This window comes from Festucalex cinctus, chromosome 17 (assembly GCF_051991245.1).
Source record: "Festucalex cinctus isolate MCC-2025b chromosome 17, RoL_Fcin_1.0, whole genome shotgun sequence".
Taxonomy (NCBI): domain Eukaryota; kingdom Metazoa; phylum Chordata; class Actinopteri; order Syngnathiformes; family Syngnathidae; genus Festucalex; species Festucalex cinctus.
Genome location: NC_135427.1, coordinates 2,858,041 through 2,868,980, shown reverse-complemented (window position 1 = coordinate 2,868,980; position 10,940 = coordinate 2,858,041). Strand labels below are relative to the sequence as shown.

Below are 10,940 nucleotides of genomic sequence, written 5' to 3'. Positions count from 1 at the left end.
CAAATGTACAGCAGAACCTTTTGCAACTCATTTTGTTCATGACTTAATTCATTGGCAACATTCTCATAGTTAGTTTGCAATTTAACAAATTTAAATGAATACACAAATCTGTGGAAATTACATTTTTTATTTCATTATTATAATCTCAGGAAGTTGAATGCACACTATGCTATAACGCATTTTCCTACCTTGTGATATTGGTCCAATCCCATGAAACCAAATTTTGTGTCATTTTTTTTTATAACACAACAACCTGGAATTTGAGCACGGGTGTGTTGACTTTTTTTTCTTTTCTTTTTTTTCTTTTTTTTTTTTAAATAAATATATTCAATGTAGGTGTAAATGCTTGGCCATATATACCCTGGGATTGGTGGGTGACCAGTCCAGGGGCATGACCCTAATCACATGCAATGTAGAAAATGGCTCTTTCATGATCAAGGTACTAGTTGAAATGTACAAATACAATTTTTAAACTCCTAAAAACACTAACGTACCATTAGCTGATTAATTTCATTTTTTAATTGCAAACAATTGCACAAGTATTTTTGATGCGTTTTTGGATATGATTTGTTGTGTTTATGACGAAGTGTACTCCATACTTTGAGCCTTTAAAAGTTTAAATAAGTTTAAGTTTAACTGTAAGTGAATCGCTGGATTACGAAAATACTATACGCTTACGTCAGTCCAAATGTGCTTCAAGTCCATTGGCGTCATTCATAAATTGATTTGTATGTGGAACGCGCACCATGATGAGTGTCCATTTACACAAAGGTCGGCGGCGCGAACGTGCGACGGATCTTCAGTAAACGCAGTCAAAACGACAGAAGGAACCAATCACGGCCCTCCTTTTATCTCAGGTACCCGGATGTTGCCGTGGAAAGCTCATCTACGTCATTGTTCACCGCCGGACACCCGCTTTGAAATAAGGAATGGCTTTACAATCGCTACAAACGTGCATTTAACAACATTCCAGGTGAGTGTCTCGACACGTTTCGGTTCGAGTGGGGATTCAACGACGCGCCCGTCGCGTTCCGGTGCCCCCGACCCGCTCTGGTTTGTTGTGGCATCCTTACACCGGTTCTGTCATGTCTCCTGGAGCGGCGCAGTGAACACTCGGCTGTCGTACCGGTGTCGAGCCCCTCCTTTTCTATGCTAGCTACGCGTTCATGGGCCTTGGCCCATGCTGTAGAATAAAACTCTTTATTTTTTTAAAATCAAAACCGTAATGTGTTGTTTAATCGCCACGGGGGTCGCTGTGCCTCCGCCATGTCAGCCTCCGTCCATCGTGCCAAATCGGCTAACGACGTTAGCACGACGTGTTAGCTCCGCTCTTAGCTTTTGCGTAATGGTCGCCGTTTCCATGGTGTTCGTCCATTTAACGTTCACACGGACGGTTATTTAGACTCGCTTGGCGGCTCGAAGCTACGTTTAAAAGCCATTGTCGTGTTCCCGTAAGAAGCCACTCATGTTTGAGGAATGCTTTATTGTAATTGAACGGCTGTGCGTGCGACAGGCCTAGCCGCCAACGTGAGTCAGTAACGGAGGAGTGGGAGGGAACAGCTGCTTCCCGACCAGGAAATTCGCCTCCCCCTGGTAACTTTATCAAACTGAAAATAAAAAGTAAAAGCTTTTTAACGCCTAACTCTGAAATAATAGTAACGCGTGATTTTTTTTTTTATGACGACAGAAGTACGTTTTTTTTGCTGTGCGGGAAGTGAAGCCTTTTACGTGCAAGTGATCACATTAAGCATAGCCTTTTTGCTATAGTTTGTAATGACTATTAAAGTGACATTAGGTAACCATTTATTACTAGTCATGTAATTGGCGATTGATTTTGTGTATGACGTAATTCTGTGGCACTAAACAACTTACTAGTGAAAGTTTCCACGACCTGATTTGAACTGTTACGCACACAATATATAGAAGCCAAAGTTTTGCCTTTGTAATAAATGTGTTAACTTGTAACGGTAGTTCAGTATATGTTGGTATCAAAACGGCTGCCTTACAATTGGAAGGTGTGGCGTTTGCCCCATCATCTTTTCTCATTATAAAAAAAAAATGACACTAAAATGTTCAAAAATGTGAATAGTTGTCTATATGTGCCCTGTGATTGGTTGGCAACCACTCAAAATCGACCTCATGCCAGGCAGCTTCCTCATGAACCAAACATTAGAGGACAAGTGCTCTAAAGAATATTTGAACAAAACTGTGATTTTTGCCTCTCCTAAAATCTTTTATGTTTCCCCCCGCCCACAGCAATGAACTATGACCATTGTTGACAGATCCTCCGAAAATTCTGACCACGAGTCAGTCGGTTGCAAGAGATCCCCCTTCACCAGTGGAGACGGGATGGACAGCAGCTGTTCCAGCAGTTGGGCGGTGGGCCCCACACTGCCCAGTGACTCTCCGCGATTGAAGGTTCCGGGGGGATGCTTGGGCCCGATGCCTGGCGCTGTCGTCTACAACAGCACGCCTTCCTCTGTGGACAGACCCAAAGAGCAAGGTAAGGTTTAGTGCCTTATTCTTTGATCTTTAGATGAACAAATCTCTGTTGTGATTTACAAGAAAAATTCAAGCTGAACCAAGATGATGAACCTCGTGTGATGGTGATTCGCCACAAGTCTAGGAAGAAAAGAAAATGCTTAGTTTTCTAGTAGTTTTCCTCTATCCCACTGTTATTAGAACATGTTAAATATATGAACATAATGGGCCAGCTTCCTTTCTATGTACTTAATAGGTAATGTAGCACAATTGCAGGAACTGGTTGAGAAATGCACACAGGCTAACTTTAGTCTGTTGCGCGTCTAGTGTTGTGCAGCGGCGATGGCATTGATGTGCCGCAGAAGGTCCTCTTCTCTCCCGAGCGTCTCAGCCTAAAGTGGAACCAGGTCCATCGCATAGGCGCCGGCCTGCAGAACATGGGCAACACTTGTTTCCTCAACTCAGCCCTCCAGTGTCTCACCTACACGCCGCCGTTCGCCACCTACATGCTGTCGCGGGAGCACTCGAAAACATGTTGGTTGTCTTAGTTGCTCACATCAAAGTCGTCTGTGTTTCGACTTTTTTTTAATTTATTTATTTATTATTATTATTATTATCTGGTTCTGCCACAGGTCATGAGCCGGGCTTCTGTATGATGTGCACCATGCAAAACCACATCATTCAGGTTTTTGCCAACTCTGGGAATGTTATTAAGCCACTTGGTGTGCTGAATGAGCTGAAAAGTAAGTGCTTTGGAGAACTGGGGTGTTTGCATTTGCCCACAATGACAGATAGGTGGCGCTGTTTATTTGTTTACTATCATGAATTTGGAGGGAACTAGTTTTATATTTTATTCATGTTTCCTGATCTATGCTTTATTCCTCCCCCAATGAAGGGATCGCGAAGCATTTTCGCTATGGAAGCCAGGAGGATGCCCATGAATTCATTAGGTACACGGTGGATGCTATGCAAAAGTCCTGCTTACCTGGAACCAAGTAAGTTTTATACTTTAGTTGAGGATTTGCATCGAACACGCAGGGGAAATCATTTGTTGTAGCATTTGACAATATTTTTTGGTAAGTTAAGCCCTTTTATTGTGTTGTGTGGCAGATTGGACAGGCAAACGCAGGCAACCACTTTCATTCATCAGGTATTTGGTGGCTACCTAAGGTCCAGAGGTGAGTTTGCTACATAAGCTTACGGTTTTATAATTATAGCATGACGTTTAATCTGATGACCTTTTTGTTTATGCCTCTTTTTCAGTTAAATGTTTAAACTGCAAAGCAGTCTCTGATACATTCGACCCCTTTCTGGACATCACTCTCGAAATCAAAGTAACTTTGGAATAATTTGAATTATTTTCCAGTGTGCTTTGTCCAATTAAGTTTGAAAGGTGTTTAACTTGTGGATTGCCTCTTGTTACAGATGGCGCCGAGTGTCTCAAAGGCCCTTGAGCAGTTTGTCAAGCCAGAGCAACTGGACGGCGAGAATGCCTACAAGTGCTCCAAGTAAGTTTTTGTGCAAAAATATTTTTAGGGAGCTGCTTATTACCTTTTTACAAAGATTTTTCCCCTCCCAGGTGCAAAAAAATGGTCACGGCCTCAAAGAGATTCACTATCCATCGCAGTTCCAACGTGCTCACCCTGTCCCTGAAACGCTTTGCCAATTTCAGTGGAGGGAAAATTACAAAAGTACTGCCCAGCAACTTGTTTTGATGACAGAATTTTCACTTTTCTTTCAAGTTATTTTCATATTCATCAGCTTGTCTTTGCGCATCAGGATGTGAAATATCCCGAGCACCTGGACCTGCGGCCCTTCATGTCCCAGTCGCAAGGAGAGCCCCAGCTTTACGGCCTGTTTGCTGTCCTCGTCCACTCTGGATTCAGCTGCCACGCTGGACACTACTTCTGCTATATTAAGGTACTGGATCGACAGTTTGCTGATTGTTATGGATGCCACAAGCTCGAACTGGGCATTCAAATAAATGTGGAATTCACACAAATGTCTTACGAAATCATATTCATTTGGTCAGTTGCGATTTATTGACTTGAACGCTGATTTCCAAAAGTCTACTATGACGAAATCATGATGGTCCAACGTTTTGATCTCGTCTGTGTCTGCCAGGCAAGCAATGGCCAGTGGTTTCAGATGAACGATTCCTCGGTGACCGTCAGTGACATCAGGTCTGTTCTTAACCAGCAGGCTTATGTCCTCTTCTACATCAAGTGAGTCATCAACTAATTACTTTTTAATACTCGTTGGACATCAAGTATTGCTACTCCCAAGTCATAAGTATTGCAAAATGTTGTTACCTGACTATTTTGTGAATGTCAATGGCAAGTTTAAAAAAAAAAAAGTGTAGTAAATCTACTGCTTTCACATCAAGGTCCTGTGATAGACAGAAAGAAGGGGATTATGGGTACATGGCCCATAACTCAGCTGTGCCCGGTCAGTCGTCACCTAGACCGATTGTGATATCCCGCATCAACACCATCAACCATCTCAACAACGTGGGCTTCATCGGACCGCTGCTGCCCCCGCACATGACCAAGGTAATGCTGATTCCCCAAAACAATGTCAACATTTGATTTTATGACGATGATGATTTTTCAGTATTATCATAATAATATTAAAAGAAATGTAAACTAAATAGTAGGGATGTAACAATATCCAAACATCGCAATACGATATTTTCACGATATGAAGCTCACGATATGATAATTATCACGATATTGTGGGGAGGTTGGCAATATTTAATAAAGGTCACAATATTGTGAAAAAAAAAAAAAACTCATAGGGAAAAAAAAGCACAATAATGTGCTTTTGCACATAACAGCAATGCATATAAACCACCTACAATCTCCAATAACAATATTGAGGCGCTTACTTGTTAATGCACGCACACATTGAGTTCCTCCACATATTGACTCGGTTCACAGGCATATTACGTTGCCCTTCATCTGACCAATAGCGTGGATTTTAAACATACAAGGGCCAAAATTAAATTATTTGTTTTATTATATATATTATATTTTTTATTTATATTATTTACTTATTTATATTTTGTATTATTTTATTTAATATAAATGGACTGACAATTAGCGTAGATTTTAAACATGGAAGGGCCAAAACATCCCTAATGAAAATTAAATTGCACTAAAAAACTAGCCACCAGAGGGTGCTAGAACTGCATATATGGAAATCAACCCGACTTTTTGAATAGATGTGTTCCTTTTAAATATTGTGAACACGACGACGACGATATTGTGGCAGTTTTAATATCATGATATCGCGATACTGCCCTTACCGTTATATCCCTACTAAATAGTCGTCAATGTTTGACCGAGTTTTTGGCCTCTGCAGAATTCTCTCCACATGAATGGGAACGGGTGTTTGAGGGATTGCCCCAAGCCCAGCACCAGCAGCAGTGTCGCGGGAACACCCAACCACAGCGCGGCCGCCTCTTCTTCCATGTCGCATTTGGCCGGCCAGCCTTCGCTGATCCCAGAGCACGAGAAGCGGCTGAAGCTGTCATTCTGCAACGGCCAAGGCAAACCGAATCGCCTGGCTTCTTCGTCGTCGTCGTCGTCATCATCATCAGCCAGCTGCTCCTCCGCCGCCTCGGCCTGCAGCTCTTCAGCGTCCTCCTCCCAGTCTACCTCAGATGCTTGCTTCATCCCACGTCAGCTCAAGCACGTCAACGGCACGCCGCGCAGTAACGGCGATCACCAGGGCGGCGGGAGCGGCTCGTCCTTCTTGGTGCCGTACAGCCAAGAGTTGTCAGAGGAGTCGGACGAAGAGAACGGCGGATCCCTGGGTAACGGCTGCTCAGGGGAGAGTCACCTGAATGGAAGTAAAAGAACAAGGAATGACTTTGCCAACGGGGACTCTGACGCGCACCATCATGGAAACGGTTTAAATGGAATTTCACACAGCATAGCTGAAACCATCCAAAATGGACACCATTATGGACTTCAAAAAGTTAATGGACATAATAGTGCTGAGAAGGTAAGTGGTATATTTATTTTTTATTTTTCTTGGTACGGCGCTTTTATTGGATGTACCAATGATGGCATGTTGCGCTATCATTAAAATTTGCCTTTCAGATTCCTGTTGCTAGTGATGAAAGTTTGTCATCAGAGAGGACTTTGACTTTGACTGTGAATGGAATCGACACTGGCCACTGTCAACCAAGGTAGCTTTTCAATATAACTAGAATGTCAAAAGTTGCTCTCACCAGCATTTGAAAGTTCACAGTCTAAAAGACTGCAAATTCAAGTTTTTAGGAAGTTAATAGTTTTAATTAAAGTAGATTTGACTGTCATATTATTTGTTGAAAAATACACAGGAAGAAAACCTTGAAGCAATAATGGCTCTTTGAATCGCAATTTCAGTCTTGATGGGGGGTGGGGGTGGAGGTGCGGGGGGGTTGGGTTAGAATTTAATTTAGGGCTGTGCAATTAATAGAAATTCTATTACAATTTAAATTTATACTCGACAATTACAAAATCAGCATAACCGTCAAAAAAAGATTATCAGTACTAATTTTCGAGTTGTTTAATTTTATACATTTGCACCATTTTTAAATGTTAAAATAACTAATACATTTTGTTTATTATAGTGTTTCAAATAATTTTGTCTTAGTTATTATTATTTTTTTTTAAACATTTAAACATTTTCTTGTTTTGTGCTAAAAAATCAGCCTACTGCACAGTGCACGTGCTGCACTCCACCTTCAAGTTTTTGCCAACATAAATAAATATATATTATTATAAATTCTGTTTAGTCCGAAAGGAACTTGCATAATTAGTGTATTGGTCTTAATATTTTTAAATATATAATCATTTTCTTGTTTTGTACCAAAAAATAAATCGTCCTGTACTGCACAGTGCACAAGCTGCACACTAACTTCAAGTTTTGCTGTCATAAATAAGTAAATTAATTTATTAATATAAATTATTTTTGTTCCAAATGGAATTTACATAATTATGTTGTTGTTTTTTTTTTAATTGGTCTTAATAGTTTTAAATGCTTAAACATTTTCTTAGTTTTGTACCAAAAAAATCGTGATTTCAATTATTGTCCAAATAATCGTGATTATTTTTTTCCATGTACGAGCAACCCTAATTTGATCATTTTAAAATTCCCAGGTTTAAGTCATTAAACTCACCTTTTACCTTTTTTACACACAATAATAACGATCAAAGCAATGACGGGGGAACAGACAAGATTTGTAGTTTCATAAAAGAGGATAAGTTCTCAAAGGAAGAATCTGAACTGTGTTTTATTTTGTCCTTCTTTGCCTGTTTTGTTGCAGGAAAGAAAAGTCCCAGGCTAGTTCCGCTGCCAGCGAAAGCCAGCAAATCACTCCCGACCTAAGGGCTGCATGTGTGTCCGATGCCCCGCCTCAGCAAACGGCCTGCGACGCCGCAGCCGCTTCCACCAACAAAACCCATTCATCCGCATCCAGCGAGTCTGCGTCCGTCAGTCCTGCCACCTCGCCCGACTCCTCTTTCGCCGCCGCCGGCGCTCGCGCGCCTCTCTCGAAGGTTCCCGTTCGTGCCGATGAAGTCGCGGATGTCCCGCTGACCAACGGCTCATCGGCAGCAGCCGATGTGAAGAAGCAGCTCCAGCCAGCTCCGCCCCCCAGAGCCTACGAAAGGAAGTCATCGCGGGAAAGGTGTCGCGACCGGCCGTACTCGTCTGACTGGAGCAGGGACAGAGACAGACACTACAGGGACAGGAGTCACGAGTGGGACTCGAATCGCTACAAGCGGGACTACAGAGACCATCATTACCAGCGCAACCGCTCCTGCAGGGATCCCGACTATTACTACCGGGATTGGGACAGCGAGCGTCACTGGGAGCGGACCGGCAACCACCCCAGGGAGCGGGACCGTGATCGCTGCTCGCACCACTACCACTTTTATTACCATCGGTCCAGGGAAGGCCGCTATTACCAGAGCAGGAGTTACGGCCACTCCTACCGCAACGATTCTCCCGGCCGCTGGAGGTGGCAGCAGGACGGCCGGGATGTTCGCGGGACGAGAGACGACGGCAGGGAACGGGACCACCAGCCCAAAAGGGAGACGAACAGGTCGGCGTATCGGCCCGCTCCCCCGGGGGCGGAGGACCAAAATCACCGGAGGAGTGGTCGCTCTGTGACCCCTGAGGAGCGGCACAGCAGAAAACACAAAAAGAGCAAGAAGAAGAAGAACAAGGATAAAGAAAGATACCGGGACCATGGGTGAGTAATTGTGCCACATTTGATTTCGGACCAGGTCATCCATAGGTACCAGTTGAAAAAAATAAATAAATTATGCAGCATAAATATTGGTAGCATCGGTACTTGGTGTCAGTGAGTATTTAAGAGTGAAAAGTGGTATTGAACTTCCCTATGAATAACAATGCTTTTTATATTTTATATGAAAAACAGTTTTAATAATTTTTATTTAGATTAGTTTTTGTTGTTTATAATTAAATTATTTTCTATATTTTTAATTTATTTTTTATTTTTTAGAAAAAAAAAGCTTACTCGTTTGAAAATTGTTTTTTAATGTAATTTGTAACAAATTAACTATTTTAATAAATTACAAAACATTTAAAATAGCTAATTTGGATGATTTTAGATTTTATGTAAAATGTTACATAGATGCTAATTATAAACACATTTAATAGAGAAATGTTTATTCTTTTTTTGAAGTTGTCTAATTTATTATAAAATAATGTATGAATTTAATTGAAATAAAATAAGCAGTATTCATTTCGTGTTTCATGCATAATTGTTAATTGTAATAACTTTGTGCATGCATATAAAATAACTAAGTTTAATCATTTATTTAATAGAAAAATGTTACACAACTACAATTATTTTTTTTCTTGTTCCGGTATTTATTTAAAAAAAAAAAAGAAAAAAAAAAGTGTGGATGATTTTTTTTAATTATTTTTATTTTTTTGTAGAAATTAATAAAAAAATAATAATAAAATTTTGACTTTAAAAATGTATTTTATTTACAATAAATTAGTTCAGCCATTATTTATATAACTAATAATTTTTAGGAAAAGATAGCTAAATGAATCCAACAAATAATTGCAGTACTCTCAATAATGTAATTTTTATTTTTATTTATTTTTTTATCTCTCTATCACAAGCGCCGACTCGGACCGAGGCTACGACGTAAAAAAGAAGAAAAAGAGGCGGCACCAGAGCGAGCAGCGCAGCCCGGACGGCCGCGACCACGAAGGCCGCAGCAGCGAGGAGCGCCAATCCCGCAAACGGCGTCACTCCAATGACGCCACACAGGACGAGAACAACTGCTCGCCGGAGAAACGCTGCCGCGTCGACGACGACGACCATGATGGCGCCGCCCCCTCTCACGTCACATCCCCCGCCGCACCTGCAAACGGGTCATTTCACAGCCACCTTAATGGATACACGGGTACGACACTCTCATTATCAAGTTATCAGAAGGTCAAAAATAAAAGCTGACGGCGTTTTTGTTCCTGTTTCGTAGGAAACGGTTTCAGCCAAGCCAACGTTGATGGTCCACTGTGCTGAGCAGGACCATGAAGCACTGACTGTGAGTGTCACAAAACATACGACTTTGCCCATTTCCTCTTATACTCCCTTTGCTGTTTCAGAACCCTGTGCCGAGATATACAGCGGAGGAATGATTCAACGACCTGGTGCTTTCATTGGGAAACAAAACAAATATTTTTACCGCACGTCAAGTGTTTTAAACGTTCACTTTTTAAAGCATTGATTTTTAGTTGCAGTAACTCCTACCCCTGTCGGACGTGAATGATGACAAATATTAATATATATACGTGTATGGAACACACAAAGCCTGGCGCTTAAAACATCTCGACTGCTGCTCAGTGGAACTCAGGACTTGAAAACTCATCATCATCCACTCGCTTCACATTAAAGGGAAACCCACGCACTGCTGAAAACACGTTTGGAAGTGGACGCGCGTGGATGATTTTGAGTTTCTTTCATCTTCACCACTTTGGGGGGTGGGGTTGTGGGGGGCGAAATTATGAACAAATGAACAAGCGAGGCTTCACTCACTGATACCTCCACGATACCCTGGACTGACTTGAGCACATTTCCCCCGGCATTTGTTTTCATTTCTTTTTCTAAACACTCTAGTACTTGTTTCTGTTCTCCGAGTCATTCCTTTCTGTCTTTCTTTCAGCTCACACTCTGAACGAAACCGTAAAAAAGATTATGTAATTGCAGTTCTAAATGGGGAGGGGGGATAAAATTCAGTTTGCGTCTTCTAGCATCATAAGGAATACTGTGAATTTAATTTTTGAACTGTACTATCACTTTTATACACACACACACATATATATGTATGTGTATATATGTGTGTGTGTGTATATATATATATATATATATATATATATATATATATATATAATGTAAACTCCTGTATCAGGACTATAAATAGATG

At 41.2% G+C, this 10,940-nt stretch overlaps 1 protein-coding gene across 5 annotated transcripts; it reads left to right on the top strand.

Moving 5' to 3' along the window:
* Positions 1 to 776: 776 nt before the first annotated feature.
* Positions 777 to 10,815, top strand: LOC144005119 (ubiquitin carboxyl-terminal hydrolase 42-like). Of its 5 annotated transcripts, none has more exons than XM_077503062.1 (18): positions 777 to 973; positions 2,283 to 2,503; positions 2,809 to 3,015; positions 3,114 to 3,224; positions 3,377 to 3,476; positions 3,592 to 3,659; positions 3,745 to 3,815; positions 3,907 to 3,989; positions 4,061 to 4,172; positions 4,261 to 4,401; positions 4,606 to 4,706; positions 4,868 to 5,033; positions 5,845 to 6,489; positions 6,588 to 6,676; positions 7,799 to 8,728; positions 9,634 to 9,920; positions 9,996 to 10,061; positions 10,123 to 10,815. In XM_077503062.1, the coding sequence occupies exons 2-17, from the start codon at positions 2,350 to 2,352 to the stop codon at positions 10,037 to 10,039; spliced, it is 3,309 nt and encodes a 1,102-aa protein (XP_077359188.1). In that variant the 5' UTR covers positions 777 to 973; positions 2,283 to 2,349; the 3' UTR covers positions 10,040 to 10,061; positions 10,123 to 10,815. The 5 variants fall into 5 exon arrangements, with proteins under 5 accessions (XP_077359188.1, XP_077359185.1, XP_077359186.1 ...); XM_077503059.1 differs by having other exon boundaries at positions 778 to 973; positions 2,257 to 2,503; XM_077503060.1 differs by having other exon boundaries at positions 968 to 1,053; positions 2,257 to 2,503.
* The last annotated feature ends 125 nt before the right edge of the window (positions 10,816 to 10,940 follow it).

Excerpts from the sequence above, each read along its gene's own strand:
- LOC144005119 (XM_077503059.1), top strand. The coding sequence starts at position 2,266 with ATGACCATTGTTGACAGATCCTCCGAAAATTCTGACCACGAGTCAGTC. Across the intron at positions 3,016-3,113 it reads GCGGGAGCACTCGAAAACAT|GTCATGAGCCGGGCTTCTGT; the intron begins GTTGGTTGTCTT and ends GTTCTGCCACAG. Across the intron at positions 3,477-3,591 it reads TCCTGCTTACCTGGAACCAA|ATTGGACAGGCAAACGCAGG; the intron begins GTAAGTTTTATA and ends GTTGTGTGGCAG.